Source organism: Podarcis liolepis (assembly GCF_965112155.1).
Source record: "Podarcis liolepis genome assembly, chromosome: 4".
In the NCBI taxonomy this organism is placed as follows: domain Eukaryota; kingdom Metazoa; phylum Chordata; class Lepidosauria; order Squamata; family Lacertidae; genus Podarcis; species Podarcis liolepis.
Genome location: NC_139558.1, coordinates 23,164,008 through 23,181,317, shown reverse-complemented (window position 1 = coordinate 23,181,317; position 17,310 = coordinate 23,164,008). Strand labels below are relative to the sequence as shown.

The following is a 17,310-nucleotide window of genomic DNA, read 5'->3' as shown; positions in this document are numbered from 1 at the left end:
GTATGTTGGTCAGGAAGGTTGTGTTTTAGTACAAAAATAACTGAAAAGTAGTTCTTGCAAAAATAAACTTTATTCCTGGAGAACTGTGGAGAACTGAATATGTTGCCAAATGTGAAAGTTTGCCCCATTGTTACACTATAAACTTTGTCTCAATGACTTAATACTTCCTCTTCATTTTATTAGTTTTTCTTCTCATAAGAACAGGCACTGCACTATTTCCTTAACCTTGGCACTTGTTACAGTGATTCCTTTTCAACTTTTTGTTTTTCAACTGCTCACACTCTTGATATACCTGATATACCTTTCCATACTTTGCAATGGAAGCAAATATGCATGCTTCAGGGTTACAAAATCTCTGAGGATGTACTTTTGGAAGCACCTACTTGGATTGTGTCTGGGTAATAATTAGAATAGGAATAATAATAATAATTTATTTATACCCTGGCCACTTTGGGTGGCTTCCGACAAAATACTAAAACTACAAACATCAAGCATTAAATACTTCCCTAAACAGGGCTGCCTTCAGATGTCTTCTAAAAGTCAGGTAGTTGTTTATTTCCTTGACATCTGATGGGAGGGCGTTCCACAGGGTGGGTGCCACTACCAAGAAGGCCCTCTGCCTGGTTCCCCAGGGAGGGCATTCCCTGTGGCATACCCTAAAGCTTTGGAACTCCCTCCACACAGAGGTGCATATGACACCTTCATTATACAGCTTCCAGTGAATGCTGAAGATGCACTTCTTTACTCTGGTTTTTGACACTTGAGATGTACATTTTTAGGATCCACTTTGCTTCTGTGATTTTACGTTGTTTTAATCTGTTATATTTGTGAGAACTCTGTGAAATGGTACCAATTATTCACTTCTCTCTAGAAATATTCCATAAGTAAACTATTGTTTATTGCAAAGAACAAGCGTAACATACGTTTACAGTTAAAGAAACAACCTTTTGTGTTTGTAGTAAAAATCCTGTTTTAAAATATTAACTTATTATTTTGCAGAGTTCCAGAGATTCTGAAATCAAATTCAAAAGTGAAAGCAGAGTGAAACTCTTTGCATTGGATCCAGATGCACAGGTTAGATAATTTGGTAGGAAAATTGAAAATTTTAAAGAAACAATTATTCTTTTTGGCAAGTGAGACGTTGCTTTCTCTCTTCTATTTATTTTAAAGAAACTTGACTTCTCTGGTATTGAGCCAGAAGTAAAACCATTTGAAGAGAAGTTTGGGAAGAAGATTCTGGTGAAGTGCAATGATTTATCTTTCAATCTGCAAAGCTGTGTGGCTGAAAATGAGGAAGGACCAACAACAAATGTAAATACTTCTGAGAGTTCTCAAGTCTCTTGATGTTGGAATGATGAATCAATATCATGCCTAAATCCCCCCCTTCAGTTACCCCCTTGATATATTAATGGATGCTTAGAGAAAACAAAACAATGAGGGACATAGCTGCACCTGTAGATGTTTGTCAAGATTTTTATGAACCAGCCCAGAAGCAGAATGAGTGGCTATTGCCAGCAGAAAGAGAGAAAACAGGAAAGGCATAAGTTGTGCGGAACTTCATGAGTAATTGTTAGTTGTTGATTACATAGCAAACATTGTAGTGTCATATTATAGTGTGTGGATTTTTGTTGTTGAATAAAATACATTTTCCTAAAAGAGAGCCTAAAATCTTTACATATTCAGTGGTATAAGGTATTTGGCTCTCTAAATTATAGAGGTTCTAAAATACAATTCCAACACATTGACTTTTTAAAGTAAAAGTCACTGTATAATATAATAACTGCTCTTCCTATGTGCCAATTATCAAGTACCCATTATTTCTTTGCCTGATGGCCATGTTTACTGTTTTGTTTTTGTTTTAAATGCCCAGGTAGAGCCATTTTTCATAACACTGTCACTTTTTGATATAAAAGAGAACCGGAAGATTTCATCAGATTTCCATGTGGATTTGAATCATAGCACAGTGAGGAATATGCTAGGTAGTGCATCTCAACAGGTATTAAATGACAGCAGTGATTGCTTACATCGGATTCAAGATATTATTCCAGAGATAATGTTACAATATCCCAAACAGGTAAGGAATAAAGAAGTCACTATTTCCCCTTCTTTGCAAAATATTTTCATTTCAGTGTCAATAAACCAAGCATTTATTTTCAGGGAATATTCTCAGTGACGTGTCCACATCCTGATATATTTCTAGTGGCCAGAATAGAGAAAGTCCTGCAAGGGAGCATTACCCACTGTGCTGAACCATATATGAAAAGTTCTGATTCTTCCAAGGTATACTCTTGACTGTTTGACATCCCATTTGTAAGTCTCAGTTTGTTTGCAATGCCATATACACTGGAGTATTAAAATGTAGTACATATATTCAAGGCAAATGAACTTTTCAGGGTCAAAGATCAGATCAGATTCTGAATCTTTTGTTAAACATGAAAGTTCAAAATGTGGTGCAATATCTCCCTTGAATGTTATGGCTCAGTGCAGACATCACAAACCAGGTCTTCTCAGCTGTGGTTTGGAGATACACTAGGGGCTTTCAGGTTCTGTTCCTTCTCCCTCTTTTCTCCCTGCTTTCTTGAAAGTTCAGTCTTTCACTTCCTGGCTTTTTCTAACTGTAATTTGCTATGACATCAGAGATGGAGAAGGGACGCGGGTGGCGCTGTGGGTTAAAGCACAGAGCCTAGGACTTGCCGATCAGAAGGTCGGCTGTTCGAATCCCCGCGACGGGGTGAGCTCCTGTTGCTCGGTCCCTGCTCCTGCCGACCTAGCAGTTCGAAAGCATGTCAAAGTGCAAGTAGATAAATAGGTACCTCTCCGGCAGGAAGGTAAACGGCGTTTCTGTGTGCTGCTCTTGTTTGTCAGAAGTGGCTTAGTCATGCTGGCCACATGACCCAGAAGCTGTACGCCGGCTCCCTTGGCCAATAAAGCGAGACGAGTGCCACAACCTCAGAGTCGGTCATGACTGGACCTAATGGTCAGGGGTCCCTTTACCTTTACCAGAGCTGGAGAACTGTTGTTAGTGCCTTGCTTTCAAGCCATCATTTGCTGACCCACTTCAAACCTGCCATAGTCAAAGGCACCAACATAACAAAAGTAGTCATAAACAAGAAATAAATCATTAAAAAATACACAACCAAGCCAAACAATTTCCAAATAAATCACAAGATCTAAAATAAAGATACAAAAAACTAAGCGGCAACCCCCAACACCACCACCACCACCAAACAACACCCCAACTCAATAATCTGTTCAGCAGCCCCAGCCTTTGTAGCTGAAATCAGTCCGGGCCATGCAGAACTTGAGCTGAGGTTCATGGTTGCCTTGAGCACACATACAAAATTTCACTCTGATGCCCCTAGCTCAATTCAGACATTATAAACCTGGTCCTCCAAATCATATTTGGAAACTTAAGAACATACCACTGGCTCCTTACCATTTGTGTGTAGGATTCCTCTTCCCCTTTGATTTTTTCTACCTATAGTTTGTTATGTTGTACTTATGTATTTTTTGTGTTGTACGCTGCTTTGAGCATGGTTGGAACTGTGGAAAGGCAGCATATAAATAATACCATGTATATATGCATTTTAATAATCAAGTAAAGTAACAGAAATGGGAAAAGGAAGAGGGGAACCCAGGTACTTGGTGAGAATAATTATAACACATATAGATGTGTCTGTGTCTTGCTCCATACTGTGTCTTGGCTACTATTGTGAGTAATAGTGTTAAAAACCTAAAATCTTCGCCAGTACCTTCCAATCCAAAATTCCCAGTCTGGGAAAGAGGCCCTTCTTGTGGTCCTGTCAAGAAGAATACAGTGGTACCTCTGGTTATGAACTTAATTTTTCCTGGAGGTCCGTTCTTAACCAGAAACCGTTCCTAACCTGAGGCTCGCTTTCACTAATGGGGCCTCTTGCTGCCGCTACCGCGCAATTTCCGTTCTCATCCTGAGGAAGATTTCTTAACCCGAGGTACTACTTCCGGGTTAGCAGAGTCTGTAACCCGAGGTACCACTGTATCATGAAGGATGAGTATTTGAGATAAGTCATTATCAGTGGAAGTGAGGTTAAATAAATAAATAAACCAAATGTTATTTGATGAAAAACTTATGTATTTCTATTATCATTTACAGGTTGCTCAAAAAGTTCTGAAAAATGCAAAGCAGGCATGTCAGCGGCTAGGACAGTACAGAATGCCATTCGCATGGGCAGCTAGGTAAAGACTGGGGCTTCTTTTCTTCGAAGTGTATTAATTTGTGTGCCTTTTTATTTTAGTCAAAACTCAATTTAGTATTTGGGACAGAATTCCCAAATTTAGTGGGCAAGGCTAAAGTCACTCTCAACCTACTGTATTTAAATCACAGGACTTGGAAAAAACCAGATACTATTTTAGAAAAATACATTGTGTAGGTTAGGAGTTCCCAAACTGTGCTCTGTTAACCACCAGTGGTCTGTGAGCTTTATTCAGGTGGTCTGTGGTGTTTCTGTGGATTTGTGGCTGAGAACACAAATTCACTGTATTAAATATTCATGCTGATTTTTAATAGCGTTTTTATTGCTTCTTGTTGTATTTTATTTCATTACAATCTGCATTCTACAGCATTCAAATTATAATCAATAAAATGCATTAAATAAGAAATAAAAGAAGCACTAAAAGTACAATTTTTAAAAATCATGTTGCTTCTTGCTCATTGCATTACAGTTGCTGCAACATGCAGAAAAATCATTAAGTAGTCTGCCAAGACCCTCAGCAATTTTCAAATGCTCCATGGGGAAAGAAGTTTGGAAACCACTGGTGTAGGTAGTAATATGTATTGTTACTCAATAAATGTTGGCTTCCTTTCTTGGGAGCATTTATGCATATTTCAGTGGATCAGGGTTTGCCAATCTAATTTCAGGATGTCAAGCGTTCACTTTAGTTTTTTTCTCTGTTTCATTTTGTAATGAGATTCTTATATAAGAGTTCATGTTTCAGGACACTGTTTAAGGATGCATCTGGGACACTAGACAAAAATGCACGATTTTCAGCACTCTACAAACAAGACAGTAACAAGCTCTCAAACGAAGACATGCTTAAATTGTTAGCTGATTTCAAAAAGTGAGTACTGTACATATTTATTATTTAGAATACTTACACCTTGCATTATTTTCCTTAAGGGCTCTTAAAGCAGCACCTGTCACCTTTGTTATATCTCTTTAGGTGCCAAGTAGGAATATTCCTCTTCTCCCAAGCCTTTGGCTAATTAAACAATCTATGGCCTTTGAAACTATGGGGTATTGTTTTTGTTTGCTACTATGTTGTGTGGGGTTTTTTGTGTGGTTTTATATTGTAAATTATTAAATTTCTATACAGGGCGGTATAGAAATTTAATAATAATAATGTGGCTAAGACTAATTCAAACAAATAAAGTAATATCTCTTGAACTGAGTCTGCAGCAAGCTTCTTTCCATAAAGAAAACAATCTGAGTATGAGTGGAAGTGCTTTCTACTCATGCAAGTACAACTTCAGAGCCAAATCTGTTGTCACATACTGTACATTTGTCAAGTGCTTGCTGTTTCTTATGGAGGGCGGAGGCACCAAAGAAGGCCTTATTGAGTGCCATCATACCAAAGGCTCTGGGTTGGCCTCTCCTGTTTTAAGGTTTCCGTTAAATGGGTGCTGTGGAAGAATGATTTTTTTTTTACAAACAGATTATAGGTGAAAAGTCTGGACTGAAGACAGTGGTCAGTACAGCTGTTATTGTCATAAGGCTAAAAAAGTCAAGTCTGTGAGGGTCAAGTTGTCAAGGGAAGTTGCTAAATTGGGCTTGATGTGGTTTCAGTGAAAAGCTGCACAAATTGAGGAGATATAAGTATTGCCAAGGAATGTAGTGTTTACCTATCTCTCTGGAAAAAGACTTTGTCATGCTTTCCAAGCCTTTTGGGGTGTTTCCTTTCCTATTTGAGTTCTGCTGTATTATCCATCCCGAGTGATTTTTCTGTTGAGTCACTTTGTTTTTTCCTTCTTCCATAGACCTGAAAAGATGGCCAAGCTACCCGTTATTTTAGGAAATCTAGACATAACAATTGATAATATTTCTCCAGACATCCCAAGTAAGTATAGAAAAGTACTTTTAAATAGCTGAGAAGCATTTTTTCTTCAATTTTTTTATTGGTTTTTAATATATTTTCAGATTTTGTTAGCTCATCATACATTCCCATGAAACAGTTTGAAAACAGTACCAAGACAGTAGTAACGTTTGAAGTAGAGGAGTTTGTTCCCTGTATACCAAAACACACTCAGCCTTTCACCATCTACAACAATCACCTTTATGTTTATCCAAAGCACTTGAAATATGACAGTCAAAAGTCATTTGCAAAGGTGAGTTAATGGGCCACTAATAACATTCAGATTCAAGACCAAATTGAATCTGAATTGAATTTGGTGTTCTTTCTTGGAAGTTTTGGTTGCTTGTCTGGCACTTCTTAGGAAAAACAAAAATCTCTGTATGTGTTCTTTTTAGGCAAGAAATATTGCAGTTTGCATTGAATTCAAGGATTCAGATGATGAAGATTCCATACCTCTAAAGGTTTGTTGATCTGACTTACAGATATTTATTCAAAAACTCACTGCTTATTATTCTGTGCAGGTAAGGTGTCCTCAAGTAGGAACTCAACCTCCCCCTAGTAGTTGAAGGCAGGAATCAGTTTGCTTCAGAATACGTTTATGGCCTTTTCAATTAGATTGAGTAACATTTCCTTTAGTAGGGCTTTTTTGTACTTGTAGAGAAGTATTGAGCAGGCTTCTTCAACCTCGGCCCTCCAGATGTTTTTGAGACTACAATTCCCACCACCCCTGACCACTGGTCCTGCTAGCTAGGGATCATGGGAGTTGTAGGCCAAAAACATCTGGAGGGCTGAGGTTGAGGAAGCTTGGTATTGAGTATGTGATCCTTCTGATGATTTCAGTGAAAAAATAGAGTACTGATTCAGACCTTCTTTTCTCAGTAAAGTAATATGCAGAGTATGCTTTAATCACAGCTGCTACCTAATTTTGGTTTATGTGTCCCTTACATTTGAATATAGTTTCTAGGTGATGCAGTGCCATCACATACATATGTGAATTTATAGAATAACTTAGGCAAAAAGACAGGTTCCTGCTTATGGTCTAAAATCATAGACATCAGTCTAGTTGCATAAAACAACTATAGTTCTTGTGTGGTTGTCATACATTGAGTGGGAGCTTTGGTTTATCTAGGCCCAGCACTATATAGTTTGACTAAAATCAGTTCTCTAAGGCAGGGGTGGGAAACTTTGGGTCCAGGGGGCAATGCACTTCAGTATGCCCCTTAGGACTCTTCCCTACCTATCCTCAGGCCTTCTCTGCTTGCTCCTCATGTGCTTTTGCCTGGTTAGAATGTGACCTTGAAACATGATAACACTTCTTGTTTACCTAATGGAGATTGGGTGTGTGGGTGTGAGAGAGAGAGAGAGGGAGGGAGGGAGGGAGAGACTTTTGTATGGCTGGAATGTGGCCCACTGTAGATATAAGAGTCAGATCAGTTAATCCCATAGGCAGACCCTGGAGGCTTTCCCGAGAGGGAATGTGACTCTTGGCTGAGAAAGTTTCTCCTGCTATATAAGGTATCAGGCGGATAAATTTTCCAGCCCTGCTACCTGAGATCCTTTCACTAGGCCGTATTTTGGCATGTTGCTGCAAGTGTTGTGTTTACATAATGATAGTTGAAGTTCTCTTTGAATTTTTTAACAGCACATCAAAAAATGTTTCAGTCATGTTCTTGACCTAAAATACAATAGAATAAGTCTTTCTTTTGTTATTTGATTTTTAGTGCATCTATGGCAGACCCGGTGGATCAGTATTTACAAGACAAGCATTTGCTACAGTTCTGCATCATCACCAAAACCCAGAGTTTTATGATGAGGTAACCCATTATATACTTGCCAGTTTCCAAAAACATAGATGAGATGAGAGTGGAACTGGTTCCTTAAATTAGAGTGCAACTGTCTTAATCAATTTATCAGGTAGCCGTAGGCAAGCTAGCATCTGTCTGCCTCAGTTTCCATCTTACAGTTCTGTTGTAAGCATACCTAGAATAATTCATGTTAAGCGCTTTGAGTGTTTAGGAAAGTATAGTAAAATAGTAACTAGTAATAAATAAGTGGTGGATCTGAACGGTTTCTTGACTACTTTGGAGAAATTGCTTGCTGTCTTAAATGACAGTCCTGTCAGAAGCCCTGGATGATCTCTGGAACAGAAAGATGAACAGAGAAACATATTGGAAGATAGTAGGATGAGATGGTATAATTTCTCTCAGATTACCTCTCTTATCTACAAAAACCAGAGCTCTATAGTTTTCTGAAGAATTGGGGGTGGGGACAGGATACAGCTCATTTTAGGGATTATTCTATGGATGTACGAGTGGAAAAGAGATCTTACTTGCTTATCACCATTACAGTGGTGCCCCGCAAGACGAATGCCTCGCAAGACGGAAAACTCGCTAGACGAAAGGGTTTTCCGTTTTGGAGGTGCTTCGCAAAACGAATCTCCTATGGGCTTGCATTGCAAGACAAAAATGTCTTGCGAGTTCCTGCAGGGTTCCCCCCCCCTTTTCTAAGCCGCTAAGCCGCTTATCAGCTGATCCGATAAGCTGATAAGCCGCTAAAAGCCCCGAATAGCGCTAATCCGCTAATCTGTCAATGGGCTTGCTTCGCAAGATGAAAAAACCACTAGACTAAGAGAATCACAGAACAGATTCTTTTCGTTTTGCGAGGCACCACTGTACATAAATTCCACGTTGACTTGTGACGCTTTTCTGCATACTAAGGGGGTTAGTATATCTAAATCGTTTAGGAGAAGAAGAGGAACCCTTTGTAGTCTGTTATGAATAGTTTGTGGAAAACCTTACTGATAAAACAGCTAGAATCCATTTTGATTTTGACTTCTCATTTAAAGAAGGTCACTGATTGTGCCCATGGTATCTGCTTGAGGTTTGAAGCCTATTGTAGCTGCTGAAAGCTGCCAGAGGAGGTCTGTTCACTTGGGTAGCAAAGTTAATGCCTATCTTGAAGAGTATAGTACCATCAATTCTGAAAAATGCTATAGAGAGACCTCTGCTGAAAATGAGTTGTATCCTGCACTTTTGACAATCCTAAACAAGTCTTTAATCTGCCATTTTTGAGGTTTGTGTTGCACCTGCAACCACTGGGAGAAATCATCTAGAGATTTAACGTTGCATGTCCCTCTCCTTTCCCTGCATGTTTCCTAAATCTACCCCAGGGGTTCCCCTAACTATCCAGAGCAAATTTAGGGTGTGCGATAAAAGCCACGACATTAGTGTAACTGTTGAATGATGTCCAATTGTTTAAAAAAGGAATTTTATTGTTTTTTTTTTGTCTTTATTGCAAGCATCTTTTTGAGCCCTTTTTAGAGCCAAAAATCAAGGTGAAATCTATGCACACATAAAAAACGTTCTGAAAATGCTTTTTTAAAAAAGCGTTTTTAAAAATACATTGAATTTTCCTTAAGGCTCACCATCGCCATCTAGTGCCACATTGTATATTGCACACTTAAAACGTTTTATTTGCAGCTGTATAGCTGAGTCCCAAGGTAAATAGGTCTCAAAACTGCCTCAGAGATACATATGGAAAAACATTGTCATTGATACGTCTCATGTTAAAATTCTTCTACACATATGAAGCTAGAAGTCTGTTGGGTATAATTGTTCTAGTTCGGCCTTGTTGCATATTTAAACTCATATATTCACTTTTGTAACTTAATTAGAACTTTTAAGGGTAGCACTTTACTACTGTATTTTAATACTGTACACTTAAGATTATATTAAGCTGAAATCATGCAAGCTAGTCAAAATCTGTATATGCTGCCCATTCCATTTTAGATAGCCCCCACCTAATTCATGTAATCATGCAGTGCACTTCACTATATTGGAGGGAAAATTCACTGTGTGTATTTCTTTGCATGATCACAGCTGTCACCTCCATTGAAATGATTCTAGAGTTTCACTCTATATTTGTCTTTTTTAAAGTGCATATAATCCACTTTTCACCAATTGCTCCCAATGTATGATCTCTTGTTCAAAATCTTGCTTTAATTGCATTGAAAATTATTTCCTATATGTACATTTTATGAGGCATGCCACAACACTATTGGGAATATTCTCTGAAGCCAAACTTATATGTTTCTTCTTCTTAGATTAAAATAGAGTTGCCCACACAGTTACACGAAAAACATCATTTGTTGTTTACCTTCTACCATGTCAGCTGTGATAGTTCAAGCAAAGGGACTACCAAAAAGAAGGACATAATTGAAGCACAAGGTATGATTGACTTGGATTTTCTGTGTTGAATTCAAAGTCTGACACTCATTTCATAGCTTCTGAAGATTTATCATTAAATCTATCATTTTCTTGTTGCTGGGTTACAATAAAGAGAGTCCAATGCTAAATATATTTACTGACTTAAAAGCATTTTTAGAGAAATAAGTTGACTGTCAATTGCTTTTTAAAATTGAAATTTCACTCTTAACTGCTATAGATAAAAATGGGTGCTTTGTTCCATTGGGTAGAGCCTTTCTTACATGTTTAACAGGATTTTAGCGGGTGAAGTATAAGACCCACCAAGTCTTGCTAGATGAGGCTGTGTTGTGTTACATTATATACTAAAGGTGTGAATATTAGAAATGTTTTTTCTTTGCATTTTTTTTAGTTGGGTATTCTTGGCTTCAGTTGTTGAAAGATGGAAGAGTAGTGACAAATGAACAACATATCCCAGTAGCTGCATACCTTCCATGTGGATATCTCAACAATCAAGAACCTGGCATGATCAAAGTAAAAAAACTCAACAACACAATAATGATTGATTATTTTTCATAGAACTTGATAGGGCAGAGTTGTTAAAACACACACACAAAAGCAAACATTAATTTTTGTATCTAAATATTCAAGATGTTCAAAGTGCATTACTAGATTTTTGTCATTTTCAAATTTTAAAGTGTCAAGCCTGCTTGCTGTATACCTGTTCACTGTCATGTGTCACTGACTGACTGTGAAATAATTTTTCCTTGCAAATAAATGAAAGCACCAGTAATTTATTATGGTTCTTGCTATAGAAAGTACACCATGCATTTCGAATCCTTGGTTTGCCAAACAAGCCATGGTTTAGTGTTATATTTAAACCAGGCCGGTATATCCATATTTGGCGTTTGCTAACTCAAGAGTAGATGGGAAATCTTTCATTTGTGCGAAAGAAACAAACTATTATTGGACAACATATGGTTAACTCATGGTTTGCTTTAAAAAAGCATGGCTTTTCTGCGTGTGCAGACCAGGCCAACATGTCCATATTTGGTGTAATAACAATACTTACGTAATATCAACAGTATTTTAACTTTCTTCTCTATATACAGCATTCTGGTTCTGAAATTAAATGGGTAGATGGAGGCAAACCACTGTTAAAGATTTCAACCCATCTGGTTTCCACTGTATATACACAGGTAGGCTATTCCACTAGAGCTTTTTACCACATTTTTTGAGTTGATTGTGCTGTTAGATTGTACATAACTGGAGGGCAGGGTGACAAAAGTCCGTGTTCAGTGATGGTAGGGCTGAGTTGGAGTAGGTAGGGGGGAGAGAAGTGAAAAATAATTTTTGGTCTTCTGGTGCATATTATAAAATCTTTGCTGTTATAGCACACCAAGCAAGCAAAAGCAAACTTCATAAGCTTTGGCTGTGAGATTAATGTAGCTTCAAGAATCAGGAGTTATGCAAAGTTTAAATTGCTGAGAATTCCGTCACATTGCTTTATTCTTTTTAAGCTTAACTTTAATGGATACTTGAAAGGAGGAACATTTTGGTCATATTTACAGTGGATTTCTTTTATCTAGAGGAAGTGACATTGCAATAGCACATTTGATCAAATCAATTTGAATTATATATTAATTGACTTAACCTGTTTTTGTCTTTCTTTTCCTAGGACCAGCACTTAAACAATTTCTTTCATTATTGTCAAAAAACTGAGTCTGGAGCTCAAGCCTTAGGAGTTGATCTTGTGAAGTATCTTAAGGTATATAATTTATACTATGGGTAGGCAAACTAAAGCCCGGGTGCTGGATCCGGCCCAGTCACCTCCTAAATCCGGGAAATCTGGGAATCAGCATGTTTTTACATGAGTAGAATGTGTCCTTTTATTTAAAATGCATCTCTGGGTTATTTGTGGGGCATAGGAATTTGTTCTCTCCCCCCCCCCCAAAAAAAATTATAGTCCAGCCCCCTACAAGGTCTGAGGGACAGTGGACTGGCCCCCTGCTGAAAAAGTGTGCTGACCCCTGATATATACCATGGCTTGCTAGTGTAGACTGTCATACTAAATTATAGTTAATCTTCCTTAATTGTGGCTTGACACGTAGCCTGAATTTGAGTCTTCCTGTGGTATGCCACAACGCAACATGCGGGGAGGAAGTGATCACATGTAACTAGCACATATTTTAGACTTCCTTTATATTTTAGCCATACTATTATATTTTGCCATGCAAAATGTGCACCTTGCAATGTTGCGGCTGCGAAGTATTTTCAACATTTAATCAACATTTATTTCACAAATGTCTTGACAAGTATTTTAACAAGGCAGCATTAGCCACTATCATATTGAACACATGTCATCTTATCCCACAGCATGATGCTTTTGTGCTGATTTCAGTATTCTCTGCTGAATTGCTATTTAATAATGTATCCTGTATATGTATACCTTCAACTCCCAGTGCACTCTCTCATTTACACCGTCTGCTTGAAATCTGACAGGCTATGGAATAGCATCAGATGTTGCATAGGAAACCATTTACTTATATTCTTAGATTTCCATGTTTCCTCCTAGAATAAGTTATGTGTAAGTCCTGTTATTTCAATAGAACTTGCTTCCAAGTAAAGTTTCTGAAGATTGTTAAGCTTTACACTTCTGATATATATATCTATAAAGTACGTTTTTATTCTCATACAATTCTGATTTCATTTTATTATTTTCTTAATTTAGAGTCTTCATGCTATGGAGGGCCATGTGATGATAGCTTTCCTGCCTACTATTTTAAACCAATTGTTTAGAGTCCTTACTAGAGCAACCCAAGAAGAAGTTGCAGTGAACGTGACAAGGTAAGCATTTTGATGCAACAGTCCTGGTACATTTAATCACCTAAAAAGCAATTTTGGGGTATTAATTTGCCAAGGTTGTTCTAATTTTTGTCAAAGTACTTTGCAATGATATTTTATGGTCACTTCATTTTGTTTAGGGTTATTATCCATGTAGTTGCCCAGTGTCATGAAGAAGGGCTGGATAGCTACTTGAGGTCCTATGTCAAGGTAGGATTCATACAAAGTTGCTTTATCAAAAATTGTACCATTAACATCTGTAATAATTACTTCTGCATTATGCAAAGCTAATTTCACTTTTTGTCTTGCCAAGTATGCCTACAAAGCAGAGCCTTACATTGCTACTGAATATAAGACCGTACATGAAGAACTTGCCAAATCCATGACAACAATCTTGAAGCCATCTGCTGACTTTCTCACAAGCAACAAGCTGTTAAAGGTATATATAGAAAAAATCATTGATTGCTGCTTTTCTTGGTATTACCTATTTAACTGTGCGGGGTTGTTCTATAACTAGATTGGAGTCTTTAGTGCTGCTGAGGCATTGCTTTTCCATAAAGTGGAATTTAAGTGGAGATTCCACACTGCACATAATATACAGATATATTATCCAAGATCTTCCTTTCTTCATGGCTATGAACCTTCTACAGTGGTACCTCGGATTAAGAACTTAATTCGTTCTGGAGGTCCCTTCATAACCTGAAACTGTTCTTAACCGGAGGTACCACTTTAGCTAATAGTACCTCGGGTTAAGAACTTTGCTTCAGGATGAGAACAGAAATCGTGCTCCAGCGGCAGCAGGAGGCCCCATTAGCTAAAGTGGTGCTTCAGGTTAAGAACAGTTTCAGGTTAAGAACGGACCTCCGGAACGAATTAAGTTATTAATCCGAGGTACCACTGTACTTTGGTTGTACTGCAACTGCATGCTGTTGCAAAAGATAAAAATGGTGACAAATCAGATATTTTAAAAAGCATGAGGAGATAAGACAGAAAAAGATGGACTGCAACAATTTGACAAAGTTATCTACATTTTTTATTTTAAAAAATGAGTGAACAAAGAGTAGCAATGCCAGTGAAAACCATTTAACAATAATCCCATTAACAATAAACATTTTATGTATTACAGGTATAAATGGACTGCTTGTATAATGTGTTGATTTTGTTTTGTTTTAATAGTACTCCTGGTTTTTCTTTGAAATTCTAATCAAATCAATGGCCCAGCACCTGCTAGAAAATGCTAAAGTAAAGGTACGTATAATATTCTGAAGAGGCTTGGTAAATGGCTAGGCTTTTAGTCCCCTTAATTCTAGGCACTTCCGATTTTTTGCTGTATGAAAACGGAACAATGCATAAGTCTAGTTATTTCTTTAGTACAGCCTTCCACAACCTCCCAACCTGGTGCCCATCAGCCCCAGCCAGCCTGGCCAGTTTATTTTTATATTTTTGTAACATATGAAGGAGTATCAAACAGAATTATAGCAAAGATGTTCCTGCTCTAAATAATCCAACAGCATACATTTTATTAGAACCAACGTGGAATAGTTGTGCATGACATAGTCCAGACAGACAGAAGTCCAATGCCATACTCACCTGTGAAGCTGGCTGGATGACCTTGGGTTGGTCACTATCTCTTAGTTTAACATACTTAACAGGATTGTTGAGAGGATAAAATGAGAGGGGAGAAAGAGAACCACATTGGCTGGAGAAAGGGCAGGATATAAGTCTAGTTAATAATAAACAGATGCCAGTGATATTCATAAACTTTTTTTGCCTTTTCCTCTTGGTTTGAGTTTTTAACTACCAATTCACCGCGTAAGGGTAAAAGGATAATTTTGTCAAATTCTGTTGGTTAATTTCCCCCCCTAGTTGTTACGAAATCAGAGATTTCCAGCATCTTATCATCACGCTGTAGAAACTGTCGTAAACATGTTGATGCCACACATTACTCAGAAGTATAAAGATAACCCAGAAGCTTCAAAAAATGCAAACCATAGCCTTGCTGTCTTCATAAAAGTGAGTATGGTTCTTTGTTGGCCTTTCTTGAAGAAGGCTTCACTTAGTCAACATAGCAATACCTGAAGTGTTACGAAAATTTCTCTTTGGCCCACAAGCCAATCTTGGCCTGGCAGGAGGTCCAATTTGCCCCAAACCATGCCCCTGGGTGGATGGGAGCACATTGTTAAATCCAGTAGGGAACAGGCTGCATGCAGCCAAGGCACGGCTGGGGTTTTTTAACTCCCCTGCTGTCATGAGTTAATGACTAGGGGTTAAATCCTGTTCAGTTTGACAGGATTCCATGGAAACTACTTCCTCATTCAGGAGGAGGGTTGTATTGGACTCTTGCTAAACAACAGCAGCCATCTCAGAAACAAAACTTTACAAGCTCTTGCATTGTGTTTGTGAGAGGAGTGCTTTTTCTCAGCTGATCTGCAAAATGCAGGGGGAAGAAACCAGCTTTTGGCAAATTGGCTTTGGGAGGGACCTCTCTTGCACATGTTGATGCCTGCAAAATGCCAGCTTCTGTGTCCCCACCTCCCCATGGGGAAGTATGTGTCAAGAAAATAGATAATGTAAATCTTTGATTAAAGCTGATTTTGAATGCTCTGCTATTAATTATAGATAGTACTGAGATGATAGAAGGGGCAGCACTTTTCAAATAAAAATCCTGCAGTTCTGGGGTATTTTGTCAGTTATCATTGATCCTGGATTAATAATGAAGACTATGAATTCATAGTCTCTCATCATAAGTAGTTATGCACAATAAAAACTTGTTTGAAATGTGGTGTAGAATAAGAAGTTCAGATGAGATTATTAAATCTTTGATTTAATTTAGAAATATTTAATTTATGAGTCATGTATTAAGCATCTGATGCTTGGCATCCGAGTGCTGCTTTAGGCTAGTTTAGTTTTTATAGATTTTTTTTCTTGTAAATAGCTTTAAAAATATAACTTACTAGCTACCATGCCTTTAGAATGCTCTTGTGACTTTTTCTGCTTTTGCAGAGATGTTTCACCTTTATGGATAGAGGATTTGTGTTCAAGCAAATTAATAACTATATCAGCTTCTTTGCTCCAGGAGATCCAAAGGTACTGTATAGCTTTGTTGTAAGAAATTGTGTTGCCATTGTCATTTTGGGGTGTTTTGGGTTTTGTCCCAGGTCCCCAGCTTACCTAGAGAACCCCATTTGGCTCCCTGTGTGGGCAGAGTGGGTGGAAAAGGCTTGTCCTGGATGCAATCCCCTCTAAAGCGCTGACTGACTCATAGCACAGACAGGTCTTCCGCGGGGAACTAATGTGAGCTTCCATTTGGTTGATTGAGGAGCAGAGCCTGGCAGTTTAACCCTACTTGCCACTGAGCACCTCTCCTTAAGGGATCTTGGACTGTTGCTTTCTACCTAAAACAGAGCTCATGGGTGGCATGAATCCTAGTTTGCCTGAGAGGCCCACTGGACTTGCCCACACCCAGATTGCCCTGTACTCAGGCCAGCTCTTCATTTCTGGTTGCAGATGGGGCTGCACGATGGATAGTTCCTTGTCCCCATGCTAGAGCAAACCCAGTAAAAGTTGTGTCCTTGTTACACCCATGAAAGGTCTGTGTCCGTAACGTTGTGTCCTGTAACTGCAACCTTTATGCATGTAGCATTCTGAGACATATATTTTATGGGCAGTGATTTTTTTTCTTAGTTGCAATATTTAAATACGTTTCCAGAGCAAAGCTTGCTTGCTTTTTGGTTTCCAAGAATACCTTCATCTTATCTCACAAAGCAGGCAAGATTTCACCATGCATAAGCTGGAAATTGGTTATACAAAAAGATCTGCTATATTTCATATTTCTAATAAAATTAGAAGAAATACAGTGGTGCCCCGCAAGACGAAATTAATTCGTTCCGCAATTTTTGTCGTCTAGCGAATTTTTCGTCTTGCGAAGCACGAAATCCCATAGGAATGCATTGAAAATCAATTAATGCGTTCCTATGGTCAAAAAAAGTCCAAACAAAGCCAAATTTGGTACAACAACAGTTTATTAACTGCTCTTTAAAGTCACACATACTGTAAAGAGCAGTTCAAAAATTTAAGGGAAAATAAATAAACTTTATAAACATGACAGAAATACATTTAAAAATCAATAAAGTACAGTATACAGACATTTTCTAAG

The 17,310-nt window shown here is 38.1% G+C and overlaps 2 protein-coding genes across 25 annotated transcripts in view; one reads left to right on the top strand and one right to left on the bottom strand.

The window, feature by feature from the left end:
- Nucleotides 1-17,310, bottom strand: part of UBAC2 (UBA domain containing 2) — a 244,254-nt gene that overhangs the window by 169,905 nt on the left and 57,039 nt on the right. The gene's annotated exons all lie outside the window — the stretch shown is intronic.
- Nucleotides 1-17,310, top strand: part of DOCK9 (dedicator of cytokinesis 9) — a 142,927-nt gene that overhangs the window by 86,158 nt on the left and 39,459 nt on the right. For all 24 annotated transcript variants that reach the window (XR_014525547.1, XR_014525548.1, XM_083500979.1 and 21 more), the window contains 20 exons: nt 1,000-1,074; nt 1,171-1,311; nt 1,871-2,074; nt 2,158-2,280; nt 4,133-4,215; nt 4,975-5,097; nt 6,014-6,093; nt 6,174-6,361; nt 6,504-6,569; nt 7,830-7,922; nt 10,211-10,334; nt 10,723-10,844; nt 11,423-11,509; nt 11,989-12,078; nt 13,042-13,157; nt 13,295-13,364; nt 13,468-13,593; nt 14,331-14,402; nt 15,021-15,167; nt 16,158-16,241. Coding sequence is in view for 22 of the 24 variants with exons in the window: in XM_083500979.1 (XP_083357105.1) it covers nt 1,000-1,074; nt 1,171-1,311; nt 1,871-2,074; nt 2,158-2,280; nt 4,133-4,215; nt 4,975-5,097; nt 6,014-6,093; nt 6,174-6,361; nt 6,504-6,569; nt 7,830-7,922; nt 10,211-10,334; nt 10,723-10,844; nt 11,423-11,509; nt 11,989-12,078; nt 13,042-13,157; nt 13,295-13,364; nt 13,468-13,593; nt 14,331-14,402; nt 15,021-15,167; nt 16,158-16,241 (2,214 nt within the window). In the remaining 2 variants the exon portion in view is untranslated. The remainder of the gene's footprint in view (nt 1-999; nt 1,075-1,170; nt 1,312-1,870; nt 2,075-2,157; nt 2,281-4,132; nt 4,216-4,974; nt 5,098-6,013; nt 6,094-6,173; nt 6,362-6,503; nt 6,570-7,829; nt 7,923-10,210; nt 10,335-10,722; nt 10,845-11,422; nt 11,510-11,988; nt 12,079-13,041; nt 13,158-13,294; nt 13,365-13,467; nt 13,594-14,330; nt 14,403-15,020; nt 15,168-16,157; nt 16,242-17,310) is intronic.